The sequence below is a fragment of the Macaca thibetana genome, chromosome 4, assembly GCF_024542745.1.
Source record: "Macaca thibetana thibetana isolate TM-01 chromosome 4, ASM2454274v1, whole genome shotgun sequence".
NCBI classification, from domain to species: domain Eukaryota; kingdom Metazoa; phylum Chordata; class Mammalia; order Primates; family Cercopithecidae; genus Macaca; species Macaca thibetana.
Genome location: NC_065581.1, coordinates 80,092,797 through 80,110,830, shown reverse-complemented (window position 1 = coordinate 80,110,830; position 18,034 = coordinate 80,092,797). Strand labels below are relative to the sequence as shown.

The 18,034-nt window shown below is 37.9% G+C and overlaps 1 protein-coding gene across 3 annotated transcripts in view; it reads left to right on the top strand.

The window, feature by feature from the left end:
- The window catches only part of UBE3D (ubiquitin protein ligase E3D), a 179,784-nt gene that overhangs the window by 105,416 nt on the left and 56,334 nt on the right, over nucleotides 1-18,034 (top strand). For 2 of the 3 annotated variants that reach the window (XM_050788164.1, XM_050788167.1), the window contains 2 exons: nucleotides 7,491-7,629; nucleotides 12,670-17,806. In XM_050788164.1, the coding sequence (XP_050644121.1) occupies nucleotides 7,491-7,629; nucleotides 12,670-12,720 (190 nt within the window). In that variant the 3' untranslated portion in view covers nucleotides 12,721-17,806. Of the gene's footprint in view, nucleotides 1-7,490; nucleotides 7,630-12,669; nucleotides 17,807-18,034 lie in introns of those variants that run through there. The other variant, XM_050788165.1, reaches the window with a different exon arrangement.

The following is an 18,034-nucleotide window of genomic DNA, read 5'->3' as shown; positions in this document are numbered from 1 at the left end:
ACTTTGTTTTGACAAACAGTAGTTTGTGTGTGCATGTTTTCAGGGTCAATTTTTATTTAATTAATGCTTTTGAAATACTTTAAGTATAATGCAGTCAATATGGCTAATCAGAACAGACATTCCAATATATTTAGATGTTTCAAAACGTTGTATTCCTAAGAGTGGCTTATAAGAATTTCAAAATTTTGGTTATGTATTAAATAGGTGAATGTTTATAAAAATTCTATCACTAAGTTGTTGTCATTTGCTTGTTTTGCTAGTTTGAGAGCTTAAATTGATGGGCGTATCATTGGTATAGCTTTGAAATTGAGCATCTAAAATGTACAGGTATAAGCAACATAATATTTCAATATCTTTAATACGCTCTTTGCTTTCTTAGGTTCTTCTAGGTTTGAAGAGTTCAAATTATCTACTAAAATATGAGAAATGAGGTTTAAGTTAAATATTTTCATCTTGAACTCTCTCATACATACCATTTTTTTCTTCTCTACACAATAATATGTTGGATTCTTTTTAAATATTTTAATTTGGATAGAGTTGTTATATCATTTCTGTTTGTCATTTTAACCTGTGTTAGATTAAACGACCTCCATGTTTCCTAGAAGACTGTATCACCTTTCTATTTACTCAGGTTCTTTTCTTGATCTTGATTGGTTTGATTCATTCTCAATTTCACCATTTTCGTTAGAAGTGATAGAAAGTGACCTTTTTTCCCCTTCTCAATGCCTCTTTGAAAATAGATAGGCCATAGTTGCTTCTCTAGGGAATTTCGACAAGGCAAAAGTTTAGAAATAAGGATGGTGTGTCCTCTACTTGTATTTTGGTCCGTTAGACTAAGGTCGTCTGACTGACAGTTCTGGTCTCCTAAGAAAGCTTTTCCTCTCTCAGTACTTTAAAAATCACAGAAGTAAGTTTCAATTGATGTTTCATTTATTGTTCCTTTTGAAGTATCTTTCTTATTGACTTATAGTGGGTAATTACTGATTTAGGTCCAATAGTCTGTGATGTCTTTGTAGGAAATACCAGAAATGTTCCAGATTCTGCCCTATGGTTGTTAAAATGCTTGTATCAACAGACATTTGTATTGATATTTAATGTCAGTTGATACTGAATGTCAACTCGATTGGGTTGAAGGATGCAAAGTATTGATCCTGGGTGTGTCTGTGAGGATGTTGTGAAAGGAGATTAACATTTGAGTCAGTGGGCTGGGAAAGGCAGACCCACCCTTAATCTGGGTGGGCACCATCTAATCAACTGCCAGCTCAGCCAGGATATAAAGCAGGCAGAAAAACATGAAAAGGCTAGATTGACTTAGCCTCCCAGCCTACATCCTTCTCCCATGCTGGATGCTTCCTGTTCTCAAACACTGAACTCCCAGTTCTTCAACTTTGGGACTGGGACTGGTTTCCTTGCTCCTCAACTTGCAAACAGCCTATTGTGGGATCTTGTGATTGTGTGAGTTAACACTCCTTAATAAACTTCCCTATTTATCTGTCTATCTTATTAGTTCTGTTTCTCTAGAGAACCAAAACTAATATAATATGTGAGTCATGGGCAGAGTTGCAAGTGACACCTCTGGCTTTGTCAACATATGTCCTAAATTCCACATAATGAGTTTGGTGATTGTTTTAGGATATACTGTATAGATTCAGTATGCTAAGTCATTTCTTCCTCTTTCCATTTTGTTCTCTTTTCTTTATTTCTTTCTCCCTAAATTAAAAAAAAAAAAAAAAAAAAAAATGAAAACTTTACCTGAAGTTTTGAGGGAAAGTTACCTGTAGTTCTTACTCTCCTAAACAACTAATTTCATTTTTTATTTATTACTTCCTTTGTTCATATGTATGAATGCTTCCTGTGATTAAAGTAATATTTTATGTGATTGAAATTACAGAGAAAGTTTATAAATCGTAACATTAGAAATAAGTCCTGAGACTCATGAAAAACATACTGTGGGAATAGAAACAGCAGGATGAACATTAGGAATTTGAGCCATATTAGACCCAGCTAGTTTGTCTAATTTCAAAAATAAGATTATTCAAATTATTTTAAGATGAAGTGTTTTGAGATATCTAGAACTTACCCTATAATTTGCCTTTGGGGTTTTTAATCTCTTTGGGTGGAATTAAATAATGCTTAATATACTTTTGCCTTGTTCATGTGAGTATTAAAAAGAATAGGATTCAGATGGTAAAGATCATGCTCGAGATTTTTTTTCCTATCATTTATTGGCTCTGTGATCAAGATAATACTCATTTCCTTTATGTGCTTCAATGGGAATAAAAATTGTTAAATCACAGAATATTTTAAGGATTAAGTTTAAAATGCCAGTGTTGGATTTACATACCATGCAAATGTCTGTAATTACATAGAGACATGGGTAACTAACTTGATAACTAATTGTATCTTTTTTGTGACTGTGGTTATCATTACTGTAACAATGTCCTTCTGTATAAATTTTGATAGTTTGATACATTGGACAGGTTGTGTACCTGACTCAAAGGTCCTGTGAGGAAACTAGGCTCCAGAGTGCCTGTCCATGATCACTCGCTCGTGAGTGACAAGGCAGTGCCAATGTATTTTTATTTCTATTTAAGTGTCCATTTTTGATAGGTCGTACCATAGCCATTTAGCAGCATGTTGAAACTTTTAAGCAGCATTTAAAATTTCCTTTGTCTGAACCAGAAATCACATCAACAGCATAATGTTAACTTGTTTCTGATTACAAAAATAACACTTGGAAAATAAAAGTGTAAAGAAGAAAATGTAAAAACCAGATTATTATTTTCCTGTAGTGGAAACAACTGTGAGTGTATTGCCTCTTCATCTTTTTTTCTCATCACATGGTTATTTTCACTTATTCTAACATGAGTATTTTTCAATGTCTATTTTACCACCTTTCCTAGTCAAGTTTTGAAGTAAATACACATACACACACACACACACACAAAATAAATTAGCATCTTTTTTGTTTGTTTTTTTGAGACAGAGTTTCACTCTTGTTGCCCAGGCTGGAGAGCAATGGCACAATCTTGGCTCACCGCAACCTCTGCCTCCTGGGTTCCAGCAATTCTGCTGCCTCAGCCTCCCAAGTAGCTGGGATTACAGGTGCACACTGCCACCACACCCGGCTAATTTTTTGTGTTTTTAGTAGAGACGGAGTTTCTCCATGTTGATCAGGCTAGTCTCAAACTACCGACCTCAGGTGATCCACCAAATAACTTCTTAAAAAAAGGTCAAAATACTCAACTATATTTTGCAAGCCAAAGGGTTATCTTGCAGAAGAAGTAGGCACTTGCAGATTCAGTTATTAAAATCCTACTTATGGTTTGCTTGGAGAGGATAATATATACAGTGTCCTCAGCAGTCACTGTGGTGTGGTGCGAATAGCACAGGCTTTGCATTCGGGCTGACCTGACTGAATCCTGGTCCCACTACTTGCTAACTGCATGATGTTGGACAATCACTTAACTTCTCTGACCTTTGGTTTCCTGTCTTTAAAATGGGATGAATGATGCATACCATTCAGGGCTGCTTTAGGATTAGAGACAGCAAATATAAGTAAAGTGCCTGACCTGGTGTCTGGATGTGTTAGCCATAGGATAAGTGATAGTCAGAAGAAACCTAAGGCCTTAGGCTTACAAAACTGAAGTAATTTTGTAAAAATTAAAGGCAACCATGTTATAGCCGTAATTAACTAAGTAACTGTGTCTTCAAAATATTTATTTACATAATTTACCATTTTGCCTTTCTCTTGCAAATATGTTACTGCCCAAAGAGGAATGGAAAATGATGAAAAAGTAACTGTCTGGAAATGCTTTCTACCCTGGCAGGCCATGGTCCAGGCTACAGTGTTTACCTCATTTCAGGAAAGTCCAAAGCATGATGGGCCTGGAATAGGTCTTAGAGATTCACTGATGAGTTCACAAGGAACATTCACAATCCAGGGCAAGAGATTCAATTCAGAAAATGCAAAAACCTTTTCACCACACTTTTTAAAAAAATTCAGAATAGGCTTCAGTGAACCCTATTGTGGGTGGCAGGAGTTGGGGTCAGGGGTATAAATTCTGAAAACTTGAGTTGTTTTATTGAACATAACAAATGTTGGGGAAAATTAAAAAGGTATTTCTTTTAGGCAGTAGGAGGTTAATACCTGACTGTGTCTGCAGAAAAGCAACATTGAGGCAACTTTTAAATCTTTATTTCCAAATAAGACGAGAAAGTTAGAGGAAATCACTCATGTCTGATCTAGAAAGAATTAGAGACATAGACATATCCCAAATAAGAATACTAGTAAGGTATTTGTTTCCTTTATAAAAACTTGCCTAATACCATACTTATATCACTTACAAATGCCTTACTAGTACGTAAGTGATGTAAATATGGTATTAGGGAAGTTCTTATAAAGGAAGCAGGACAATATCTCTAAGAAAATGATACGTAAGTGGGTCTCACAGGATGAACAGAAATTCAGCAGCAAGGATAACTGCCTTCCAGGCCCAGTTAACTGTATATGTAAGTCAACAGTGGATTATGGAGAGCATGAGGAAGGAGTGTGGGTGGACAGTGAGCTTAGAGCCACTGCACTAGTACTAAGTTTGAATTACGGAAAAGACAGCAACGTTTTAATTTACATTCAAGAGAAATGTCGAAAATGTTATATAATGAGTAAAAGCAAAAAGAATAGCAGAGCCAGTCAATCAATATAAGATGATTATTTTAAACACAGAAAATACACTTAAATGTGCCTTTGCCTATGAAGGAGTGAAGGACATGCCATCTCAAAATATGTCAGATTGGTATATTGATTGTTTAGAGGTGAAAACTTTGGAGAAATTAGAATTTCATGAGGCTATGTGGACGGGATGCCTTCCTGAGCTAGGAGCTTCTGTATACAGAAGAGACACTGAATGAAATTGCCAAGATGATGATGTATATCCCCAAGGAGGAACAACTCTTTTCTTCCCAAGACTGCAAGCCTATTTCCCAGAGGATTAACTACTTCCTGTCAGGAAGGCTAGATGAAGACTTCCTGGAGCTGCCTTTCTTCCACTAACAGGACCCTGGGACCTGTAGGAGCACCCCATTTGGGACTGTGAGGTGCTTGAAGGGGTGTGGACTGGCATCCAGCAGTCACTAACACGTAACTGGTGTGTAAAAGGCAGGCATTACATTAGAAGCAGTCAATCCTTTTTTTGGAGGTCCCACTGAGATAGGAACTTGGATCACTGGATTCAAAGAAACAGAGCCAATTCTTAAGATCACTTGGTGCCTTAAAGACACGCATTCCAAAGTCTAATGTGGTTGAAGAAAGTGGGCCAGGTGGTTGAAGAAAGCCATGTGGGAGCTCAACAAATCCCAAGGGCTTATTATGATGCTGCAGATGGTCTCCTTAGCATCTCAGCTCTTCTGCAAGGAAGAGCTTGGGCGTTAGGCCTCAGAGGCTGTAAGGTCCTTGGGTTACAGAGCAGGGGAGAATGAAGTTCTGTGACCCAGGGGTGGAGAGTACACTCTAGGTTTGCAGGCTGGTGGTACTCCCAGAGGAAAGCCAAGCTGCTTCTGCTGTGAGCGGATCAGCAAAGAGCCTCAGGCTGAAGGGAAAAGTGCACAGAGGAAGATATTTTACAAATCAGGTCAGTTTAGGCCACGACTTATTATGCTCTACAAATTTTGAGGGGGGTGGGGAACTTTTTACAAACAAGTAGGGGTCTTGACATGTTATATATAAAGATTAAAATTTTTGATTTTTCTAAAAAAAAAAAAAATTAAAGGCCAAGGTTTGTCCTTTCCTGCATGCAGCAAGTGATCAAGATCCCTCTGGGAAGAGTACCCTCTCGATACCAAGGTGAGAAAACAGCGCTTATCAGCAGAGACTTGGAATTGGAGGCTGCAATGGACCTGAATAAACATATTTACCTTATCTTCCATCTGTTTTACACACCCCCACACCATATATCTCCAGTGACTCCCCTAGAAAATTTACTTCCTCTAGCCAGATTTTCCTTGTCCTGTTATGTTCCTCATACTTATCACTCTGTGCCTAAAAATGTATAAAAGCATCTTGCTTTGGCCACTTCTTTGGACTTCACTTGCTTGTAAAGATCCCCACGTACATGCAAAACTAATAAAATTTGTAGACTTTTCTCTTGTTAATCTGCCTGGTGTCAGTTTGGCTCCCAGATCCAGCTGAAGAGCCTACTAAGAGCTAAAAGGGCACTGAGGGTGATCTGTTCTCCTCTACACTAAAATTGGACCAGTGTCTTATTCCAGTCCAACTAGTTGGCCAGTGCTTCAAAGGAGAGTGAACTGCATTACCCCACATCAGAAATCTGTTAGCATAATAAGTAATCCGATTGATAAAACATCTAAACCATTTGCCATGACTTGTTCTGTAAAGTGTTTAAAATCCATCATGCCCGGAACTACTGATTCTCTCCAAGTTTCCATTATTCACCACTGATTTGGTTAAAGATCGCTTTTCAGAGAGAAGTTTATAGAAGTGGCAAAAAATACATATATATTTATATAAACAAATATAAATATTATATACATATATCTTTAAAATTAGTGATAAGAGACACTTTGGTCGCAGATCAGATAGGAAATAAGTAAATAGAAAAGTTGAAAACCTAAAACTCATGCTATTCTTATTACTTTATTTTCTCATAATTATTTTTTGATGTTTTCCTTTACTGTAAGCACTAGATGAGGAGCCAGGAAGCCAGGATTCTAGACCCAGCCATATCGCTTTCTACACATTGCCTCATCTCAGACACATCCTTTTACTTTTCTAGCCCTTGGTTTCCTGATCTCTAAAATGAAAGGATTTTCAAATAGGTTCCGCAGGATATAGCAGAGATGCTTCAAGGGCCACTCTGGAAGATGAAGGGAGGCCTCCTGCCAACCTTTCCCCTTCAGACAGAGCAGCTTCACTTTTATTTGTATTGTAAGTTGGGGCTGTTACAAGATTTTTTTTTTTTTTTTTTTTTTTTTTGACAAAAGGATTCTGTCACTTTTTAAAAGTTTGAAAATCACTGAGCTAAATGTTCCATAAGGGCCTATCCAGCTCAGAAAACCAGTTTCATAGCTGTAGAATGGGGATAACAATAGTTCCTTCTCTTAGGTTTCTGAGAGGTAAACAAGATATTACATGTAGAACAGGGCATAGAATGTAGGGAGCATTCAGTGTGTTAGCCGTTAGTCTCTGCCACCCCTTCCCCAGCGGGTCCCACACAACTAAGACAGCATTTCCTGTGACTGCATACTTCAGAGTATGAAATGATGGCCTGAAAAATTGCCTGATCCATCTGCTTTATATCAACAACACCATAAAAATGTCTTGGACATGTTCTCTGTGAATTTTTAATATAGTTTATTTCTAGTTTTTGTACTTTGCCTTTTTCTCTCACAATTGAATTTTCTTCTTTCATTTCAGATTTTTAAAATAATTATGATAATGCATTTTTTAAAGTTAATGTGTTGGTGTGTTCCAGACTTGTCAGCTTGTGGGAAAGTGACATCAGCGTCCACCCGCTAACCCTGCCCTCTGCAACCTGCTTGGAGCTGCTGTTGATATTATCAAGGAGTAATGCCAATCTGCCTTCATCCCTTCGCCATATGAATTCCTTTCAGGTGAGCAATGGCTTCTTTTCTAGGCTGTGATTTCTCAGTTTTACTTGGAATTATTTTTCAAGGATCCTCTCTTTCACAGGAGATAGCCCGTGGAATTTCCCAGTTTCAAATCATAGCAATAAGCATAATGCATGTATTGCTTTGTCTATATGTTTTTTGTTTATTTTTTGGAGGCAGAGACTCACTCTGTTGCCCAGGCTGGAGTAAAGGGGCACAATCTCGGCTCACTGCAGCCTCCGCCTCCCAGGTTTAAGCAATTCTCATTCCTCAGCTTCCCGAGTAGCTGGGACTACAGGTGCATGCCACCACACCTGGCTAATTTTTTGTATTTTTAGTAGAGACAGGGTTTCACTGTGTTGCCCAGGCTGGTCTCAAACTCCTGAGCTCAGGCAATCCAACTGCCTCAGCCTTCCAAACTGCTGGGATTACTGGCATGAACCGCCGCATCCCGCCTTTGTCTATCTTTTTTTAAATAAATGAACAAATAGAGGCTCAGAATTGACTAGGTAATTGTCTAGTTGTGGCAGAACTCACAGCTCTGTAACTCCAGGCTTTGTTCTCCAGCTCCCATCTTCCTTCTGGGAAATGGCCAGAAGATCTGGCAGACACTTGTGAATGCCACCTCCCTTCTGCCAAGTTTGCAGGAGACCCAGGAATCTTAATCATTATTAGTGGGTTTGCTGCTGTTAGCCTGAAGTCAAATTGCCAAATGGATGTTTAACAGGATTGGTCTGTTTAAAGGTGTTCTACTTTCTGAGCCATTTCCCTCTCTCTCCTTAGCCCTCTCCCTTATCACTTCCCTACTGCCCTTGATATTTATTTGTTCTAGTCTAAAAGTCATTTCTGCAAATGTAGACTGGCCAGCAAGATGACCAGTAGGAAGACTCCCCACCTCCCTCACAGTCAGCTAATTGTCAGATGAGGTGGCAAATGAGAATTAAATGTTAACTTGTGGCTTAAGTTGTGGCCCTATCACTACTACATGTAATTGCACATATCTGCGACTCTTCACAATGGGAAAATACTCACAAGCCCTCTGGTGCTAGTGGTAATACAACGTACGTTGCTGAGGAATATATAAACATGGGATTTTTCTACTTCTGGGTTTTTAATGTATCGTAAGAAAACTTCAGGAGCATTGTATATTGCTTGGTACCTCTGTTATATGGTAAAACAAGATGTGGATTTTCCTATGAATCATATCTCAAGAAATAGAGAGAAAAAAACTGCTCCAATCTTATTTACATTCTTCTCCTCTTGGAAATCTGTTACATGGATTGTCTCTGTGATGCTCTTCCTCTTTCTGAGCCTCAGGCACTCATAGAGTACAGTCTTTGGCCTTAGCATGCCTGTTTGTTTTTGCTGTCTGTTGGTCAACTCCAATCCTGGTGTCTCAAAGGGACCTTAAATAACATCTTCTCATTTTGTAGGAGAGGAAATTGAGATCTGGAGCAATGGATTGAGTTGGCCAGGAAACACTCAGTGGGTCAGAGACCAAACTGGACTCACTCACCGGGGTTACTCCATCTGCCACCAACTGCAGTGCCCACTAAGGTCCTGGAGGTGGAGCGGGTGTGAGTGGTGGGTGGAGACAGGTTATTAGATCTGCCGTAGAATGTCCACAGCCTCCCCTTATTTTGCAGTAGTTTGTATTTATGTTATTTATTCATATGCTGCCTTAAACCAGATATGATTTAAAATTCTGTGTATCCATATTTCTTTAAGTTCTGCTCATGGGATTGCATAATGCAAAAGTTTGTATATGCCCACAAACGTTCATGGAGGGAGAGACAAGAAACTTAACAGTTGTATCTTTGAGGAGTGAAGCTGAGAAACAATAATTTTTTATTTCACTCTTTCCCTCATGTACTGTTTGAAATTTGCATGCCATGGGTGAGTGAGCAGCAAGAGAAATGACTGACTTAAAGGATTTTATGGCATATTGAGGGAAATAGGACAGTCATCCATGTCTGATTTAACTTAAGAGTAATTTTATTACAAAATAGCCTCAACACAAGTCTTAAAGAAATTAAAGGTATAAGAGTAATCTAAACCAAATATGGGAGGTTTGAGAGGAAGACCAATCTGTATTTCTTCCCTGCGAGACCCAGGAGGCCTTGCTCCCTTTAAGGATGTCATCTCAATCTCATGGAAGCACAGGTGCATGAAGCCTGGCCTGCAATTGGCGGCATTAGTGTGGTCTTAGCACCTTTAATTAGAGGAGCTCTTAGAGTGGTCTGAATGTTAATTACTCAATGCCCTTTTCTATTGGTGATTTTACTTCCTGTGGTTTTAGTCCCTTTTCTGAATATTACTGTCAGAAACACACATGCTTTCCCAGTATCACAGATAGAGAGAAACTTGGCAGAATCTTATGAGCTAGTTTGGTCCCTGCTATCACCGCTGGAAAGACGTATTCTTATAAGGAACATACCAGGAATCATCTTCCCTATGCACATCCTCACTCCCAGATGAAGGATCAGTGAAAATGGGGGAAAGTGTGTGTCAGGATTAGAAAGATGCTCTGCTTTTTCATCTTTGTACCACCCACTTCATCATGTATTATAATGGCAAGGAATGGGGCTTCTAATTTTGCCTGTGTTTAGGATTTATTTTTTTAATTGGAAACTCAGTTTCATGCACATTTTTTAAGAGCTATATTGGCAAGAGCTATAAAATAGCAGAATGACACTTGTTAAAGTTTGCTTTACATTTCCAATTCTCCTATTTTCTGGCTGAGTCACTGTGAGCAGTGCTTCTTTTTCTGTAAAGCTGTCATTTTAGGATTCACTTGGTGCTCCTGCTTGAGCTGTTATCACTGCTGAATCTCCAAAAGAAGAGTTTATCTTATTAATTAAAACAACATGATATGAAATTCTAACTTCTTAAATTACACTGTAACATTTCTCTCAGGCCAACAGGGATCTCTTTTGGTGGTTTTGTCACAATTATAGCTTCGCTCTGTTACAGTACCTTACTATTTCTAATGTGATTATAAGCCAACAAAATGTAGGATTTGATTGAGATTCACTGACATATTGCTAAGCGTATACTAAGTTGTTGCAGTAGTCCCAAGAAGATGGATGGACTTATCATTCCTTATCAAGTCACTTCCTGCTTAAAATTCTTGCGTGGCATCCTGTTGCAATGAAAATAAAATCCAAACTCCTTATCTTGGCCAATAAGGCCGAGGAACATCTTGGCCCTGCCTCCCTTTCTGACCTCATCTCTGGCTCTCTCACCGTCACTCGGCTCCAGGCACACTGGCCCTATCTCCCTGTCCTTATCATGAGCTGGTTCTGGCTGTAGGATCTGTGGACTGGCTGTTTTCTCTGCTACTGGGAGAATACTCTGCACCAGGTCTTTGCATGGCCAGCTGCTTCTTGTCCTTCAGGTCTCAGTTCAGGTATCCCCTCTGAGGAGAGGCCCAACCTGACCCCCCTTCTTCACATCACCATTACTCTGTAACCTTACCTTGTTTAATTTTCTTCAGAGCACTTTCCACTCTTTGATCTTGTTCATTTATTTGTTTGCCTTTTTCCTCTACTAAAATATGTGTTGAATGAACGAATGAGGGAATGTCTGTTTTTGTTCAATATTGTGCCAACAGATTTTAGTATAGTGCCTGGATGTAGGAAGAAGTTAATAAATACTGGATGACTGGCCAGATGGCTGGATGGGTGGATGAAGGCACAATTAAAATGCAGATGGACACAGCCATGTGACATTCTAGAAATCTAAAAGACTGAGCTGGGTTACACAGAGGTATGTACAGTACACACTCAGGGCAGAAGCAGCAGCCCTTTCTCTGCTGGGGCAGTACTAAACTCAACAGATAAGGTCTGGATTTAAGACATGTCAACAAAGTTGAGCACAGATGGGTATCCACATTGAAACTGCAACCTGGTGTTTTGTACAAATGAGAAAAACTCAAAGAAGAGTTCAGCCCTTAGAAAGAGCTGGCAAGACTCAGACAAGCAAAATAATCAATATATAGGATGGGACTTTCTGGTTACTGGAGACCACAGTACCACAGTAGGGAATATGGGAATGATGCTCAAGCTTTTGTGCCAGAAACCAAGGCAGTCGGCATTAGAGGTGCAGATGGGTCCTCTGGAGCAGGCAAGTTGCAGCCTGTTGACGTTATTGCCGTTGCTAGTTTATTTCACTCTGTGTGCTTCAGAACTCTGGGGTTAGGTGGCACAAGGCCATTTCCATACCCATCTTGCTGGGCAACAACCAGCTCTTAACCTGAAGTCCTGCAATGGCAGCTTTAAATCTGGGTAAGATGTCTGCAAGGTAGAATCTTAAAAGCAACCAGGTTGGAACCAGGACTGGGCAAGAGCTGCTGGTTTTAATGGCAACTATGTATTTTTCCTAGAATCCTGGCCTGTTGCAGCTAGAAGGAATAATAAGTCTAATAATCTTATTTTTATAGATAAGGAAACACATACCCAAGAAGGTTAAGCTGATATTGGAGACTGAAATTCTGATTTCTTAGTTGTGTTTTTGTGCTACAGAGAGTATGTTGACTTCTCTTTGGGAAGAGAGGGGATTTTTCTATATTTAGCATTTCTCTGGCCAAAGTAGCTCACACTTGTAATACCAGCACTTTGGGAGCCAAAGCAGGAGGATCACTTGAGCCCAGGAGTTCAGGTCCACCCTGGGCAACATAATGAGATGCCATCTATGTAAAAAATTAAGAAATTAACAGGTGTGCTGGCATATGCCTGTAGCTCCAGCAAATCAGAAGGCTGAAGTAGGAGGATTTCTTGAGCCCTGGAGGTCAATCCTGCAGTAAGCCATGATTGTGCCGCTGCACTGTGGCTTGGATGACAGCGTCAGACCCTGTCTCAAAAAAAAAAAATTAGATATTAATAATCAGACAATAATAATATAAATTATAATAGCTAATTTTTTTTGAGTTCTTTCTGTTTTCCAGGTACTGTTCTCAATGATTTGTACTTAGTAGCTCATTTCATTTTCATGACACCTCCACGAGGAAGGTATATTATTATTTCCATTTCCATTTTACAACAGGTACAGAAACTGAGCCACAGGAGCACAACGTGCCCAAGCTCACACAGCTAATAAGTAGAGGAACATGAGGTACAAGGTCTGGCTCCAGAACCCCTATTCTTAACCACTAAATAATGTTAACCTCTTTTAATAAGGTTGGTTAAACAAAGTTAGATGTTTTTAAGTGGCATGACTTGTCAGCCCCTTGCATGTGCTTAAGGGGTAGTGTGATCCTCCTAGTTGAGGAATATAGTAAACATTATTTCCCAAATGCACTTGATAGCAGGGAGACTTTTTCCAGGGCATTTTATGGGTTTAATGTTTGCAGAACACAGATGAGGAGACACTGTTCTATCTCTAAAGACCCTTATGTACATTCTTAGTGGCAGCCTTCCTTACCTCCACAAGAAGTAGTGCTGCAGTTTTAGAGGCTGATTGTCAGGAGGATACCATCTCTTCTCTTTTGAGACTAGATGGTTGTCCTTTTGGTCAGGGCCTCTTTGGTCAGAATGGCACAGTAGGAACAAGATCTGCCTTTGGCATTCCTTGGTACACACTGAATCAAGCCTGAGGCCCAGAAGGTCCCTGGCTGAGCATTGCTTTCCCACCCTGTACCTGTTCCCAGTTCCATTTCAACTGGCACTCATCCACTCTGTACACCGCGTACCAAAGTAGTAACATGGCAAAGGGTTCTGCTGGTAGATTGAGCCCTCTGGCCAAGCTCTGCCTCTCTCCTAACTTAAGGATTGGCTCCCACTGGGAATGCTCCAGAAGAGTCTTCCTTGGAAAATATACTCAACCAAGATAAGGAAGGAATGTTTCATAGCCTTGGTCCCTGAGTGGAGGAAACCCTTCCTGTTTATTCCCACACCTTACTTCATTAACTCCAGCTCCAACCAGCTGCTCCAGGCTATCTAAATGGTATGGATAGAATTTTTAAGGGCATAGAGCCCCAGGTAGATGACAATGTTTTCACAAACACTTGCCTTTTTCAGATACTTGCAATTCCCATTTTATTTATTCTTAATTTTTATGGACACATAGTAGGTATATATGTTCATGGGTCACATGAGATATTTTGATACAGGCATACAATGCGTAACAGTCACATCAGGGCAAATGTGGTATCTATCACCTCAAGCATCTATGCTTTGTGTTACAAACAATCCACTTATACTCTTTTAGTTATTTTTAAATGTACAACTAAATTACTTTTACTATAGTCATCCTGTTGTGCTAGCAAATATTAGATCTTATTTATTCTTTTTTTTTTTTTTATTCATTAGTCATCCCCACTTCCCCCATCCCTCCACTACTCTTCCTAGCCTTTGGTAACCATCCTTCTACTCTCTGTCTCCATGAATTCAGTTGTTTTAATGTTTAGATCCCACAAATAAGTGAGAACATGTGAAGTTTGTCTTTCTGTGCCTGGCTTATTTCAGTTAACATAATGTCCTCCAGTTCCACCCATGTTGTTGCAAATGACAAGATCTCATTGAGTTTTATGGCTGACAAGTAGTCCGTTGTGTATACGTACCACATTTTCTTTATTCATTCATCTGTTGATGGACACTTAGGTTGCTTCCAAATCTTGGCTCTTGTGAATAGTTTTGCAATAAACATGGGAGTGCAGATATCTCTTTGATATACTGATTTCCTTTCTTTTGGGTACCTACCTAGGAGTGGGATTGCTGGATTGTGTGGTAGTTCTTGAACTCCTGACCTCAAGTGATCCACCTGCCTCGGCCTCCCGAAGTGCTGGGATTACAGCTGTAAGCCACTGTTCCTAGCCGGTAGTTCTATTTTTTTGTTTTTTGAGGAATCTCCAAACTCTTCTTCATACTGGTTGTACTAATTTACATTCCCACCAACAGTGTATGAGAGTTCCCTTTTCTCCACATCCTTACCAGCATTTGTTAGCCTGTCTTTTGGATAAAAGTAATTTTAACAGGTGTGAGATGATATCCTGTTGTTGTTTTGATTTGCATTTCTCTGATGATCAATGATGTTAAGCATCTTTTCAGAAACTTGTTTGCCAATTGTGTATATTCTTTTGAGAAATGTCTATTCATATCTTTTGCCCATTTTGTAATCAGATGATTAGATATTTTCCTATAGAGTTGTTTGAGCTCCTTATATATTCTTGTTATTAATCTCTTGTCAGATTGGTAGTGTGCAAATGTATTGTTCCATTCTGTGAGTTGTCTCTTCATTTTGCTGATTGTTTCCTTTGCTATTCAGAAACTTTTAACTTGATATGATCTCATTTGTCCATTTTTACTTTAGTTGCCTGTGTTTGTGGGATATTACTCAAGAAATCTTTGCCCAGTTCAGTGTCCTAGAGAGTTTCCCCAATGTTTTCTTACAGTAATTTTATAGTTTGAAGTCTTAGATTTAAGTCTTTAATCCAATTTTATTTGATTTTTGTATATGGCTAGAGATACAGATCTAGTTTCATTCTTCTGCATATGGATATCCAGTTTTCTTAGACCCATTTATTGAAGAGACTGTCCTTCCCCCACTATATGTTCTTGGCACTTTTGTAAAAAAAATGATTTCACTGTAGATGTATGGATTTGTTTCTGGGTTCTCTATTCTATTCCATTGGTCTGTGTGTCTGGTTTTATGCCAGTACTGTGCTGTTTTGGTTACTATAGCTTTGTAATATAATTTGAAGTCAGGTAATGTGATTCCTCCAGTTTTCTTCTTTTTACTCAGGATGGCTTTGGCTATTGTGGGTATTTTATGGTTCCATATAAATTTTAAGATTTTTTTTCTATTTCTGCGAAGAATGTCATTGTTTAGATAATGATTGCATTGAATCTGTAGATTGCTTTGAGTAGTGTGGACATTTTAACAATATTCATTCTTCCAGTTCTTGAACATGGAATATTTTCCCATTTTTTTGTGTCTTCTTCAATTTCTTGCATCAATGTTTTATAGTTTTCATTGTAGAGTTCTTTTATTTCCTCAGTTAAGTAAATTCTTAGTGATTTTACTCTGTAGCTATTGTAAATGGGATTACTTTACAATTTATTTTTCAAATTGTTCCCTGTTGGCATATGGAAATCCTAGTGATTTTTGTGTGTTCATTTTGTCCCCTGCAACTTTACTGAATTTGTTTATCAATTCTAATAGTTTTTCATTGAAGTCTTTAGGTTTTTCTAAATATAAGATCATATCATCTACCAGCAAGGATAATTTGATTTGTTCCTTTCCAGTTCGAATGCCCTTTATTTCTTTCTCTCGTGTGATTGCTGTAGCTAGGACTTCCGGTACTATGTTGAATAACAGTGGCAGTGGGCATCCTTGTCATGTTTCAGACCCTAGAGGAAAGGCTTCTAGTTTTTCCTTATTCAGTATGACACTAGCTATGGGTCTATCATATATGGCTTTTTTTATGTTGAGGTATGTTCCTTCTATATCCAGTTTTGTAATGGTTTTTATCATGAAGTGATGTTGAATTTTTCCAGATGCATTTTTAGCACCACCATCAATTGAAATGTTTATGTGGTTTTTGGCCTTCATTCTGTTGATATGATATATCACACTGAGTTATTTGTATATTTTGAATCATCCTTGTATCCCTGGGATAAATCCTACTTGGCCATGAAGAGATATCTTTTTAATGTGTTATTGAATTCAGTTTGTTAGTGTTTTATTAATGATTCTAAATCAATATTGTTTAGAGATATTTGGCTTGTAGTTTTTTTTAATGTGTGTTTGTTTAGTTTTGGTATCAAGGTAATACTTCTGGCCTCCTATAATGAGTTTGGAAGTATTCCATTCTCTATTTTCCAGAATCATTTGAGTAGAAGTAGTATTAGTTCTCCTTCAAATGTTTGGTAGAATTCGGCAGTGAAGCCATCAGATCCTGGGCTTTTCTTTACTGGGGAACTTTTTATTATGACTTCAGTCTCATTTGGTCTGTTTAGGATTTTTTCATGATTCAGTTTTGGTACATGGTATGTGTCTATGAATTTATTCATTTCTTCTAGATTTTCCAATTTATGGGCATATAGCTGCTCATAGTAGCCACTAATGAGCCTATGAATTTCTGCAGTATCAGTTGTAATTTCTCCTTTTTCATCTCTGATTTTATTTATTTATTTTATTCATTTATTCTCTCGTATTTTCTTAATTATTCTGGCTAAAGATTTGTCAATTTTGTTTGCGTTTTCAAAAAAACCAACATTTTGTTTCATTGATCTTTTGTACTGTTTTCTCCATTTTAATTTCATTTATCTCTGTTCTGATCTTTACTATTTCTTTTCTTCTACTGATTTTGAGTTTGGTTTGCTCTTGCTTTCCTAGTTCTTTAAGATGAATCATTAGGTTGTTTATTGAAGGTTTTCTTCTGTTTTGATGTACGCATTTACAGTTATAAACTTCCCTCCTAGAACTGCTTTTGCTGTTTTCCATAGGTTTTGGTATGTGTGTTTCCATTATCATTTGTTTCAAGAAATTTTTCAATTTACTTCTCAATGTCTTCATTGACCCACTGGTCATTCAGGAGTATATTGTTAATTTCCATGTGTTCGTATAGTTTTCAAAATTCCTCTTGTTATTGATTTAAAGTTTTCTTCCATTGTGGTCAGAGAAGATGCATGATGTTATTTCATTGTGTTTTGAGTGTTTTAAGACTTATTTTGTGACGTAACATATGGTCTGTCATTGAGAATGATCTGTGTACTGAGAAGAATATGTATTCTTCAGCACCATAAGATAGGGCAAGAAAGAGAAAAGAAAAAAATTAAAAATTAAAAAAAATGTGTATTCTACAACCATTGGATGAAATGTTCTGTATCTTTTAGGTTTATTTGGTCCATAGTGCAGATTAAGTTTGATGTTTCTTTGACTATTTTCTGTCTAGAAGATCTGTTGAATGCTTAAAGTGGGGTGTTGAAGTCTCCAGCTATTATTTTATTGGAGTTCATCTCTTTCTTTAATAATATTTTCTTTACATATCTGGGTGCTCCAGTTTTGGGTGCACATATATTTATAATCATTATATCGTTTTGCTGAATGGACCCTTTTATCATTATATAATGACCTTCTTTGTCTCTTTGTATAGTTTTTGTCTTTAAATGTATTTTGGCTGATATAAGCCTAGCTACTTTGCTCCTTTTTGGTTTCCATTGACACAAAATATATTTTTCCACCTTTTTATTGGAGAGTTTACTTATATTCAGTGTTGTTATTGATAAGTAAAGATTTATTCCTGCCATTTTGTTATTTGTTTCCTGGTTGTTTTGTGGTCTTCTCTTCCTTCTTTCCTTCCTGTCTTGATTTTAGTCAAGGTGATTTTCTCTGGTGATATGATTTAATTTCTTGCTTTTTATTTTTTCTGTGCCTGTTGTATGGTTTTTGATTTGAGGTTACCATG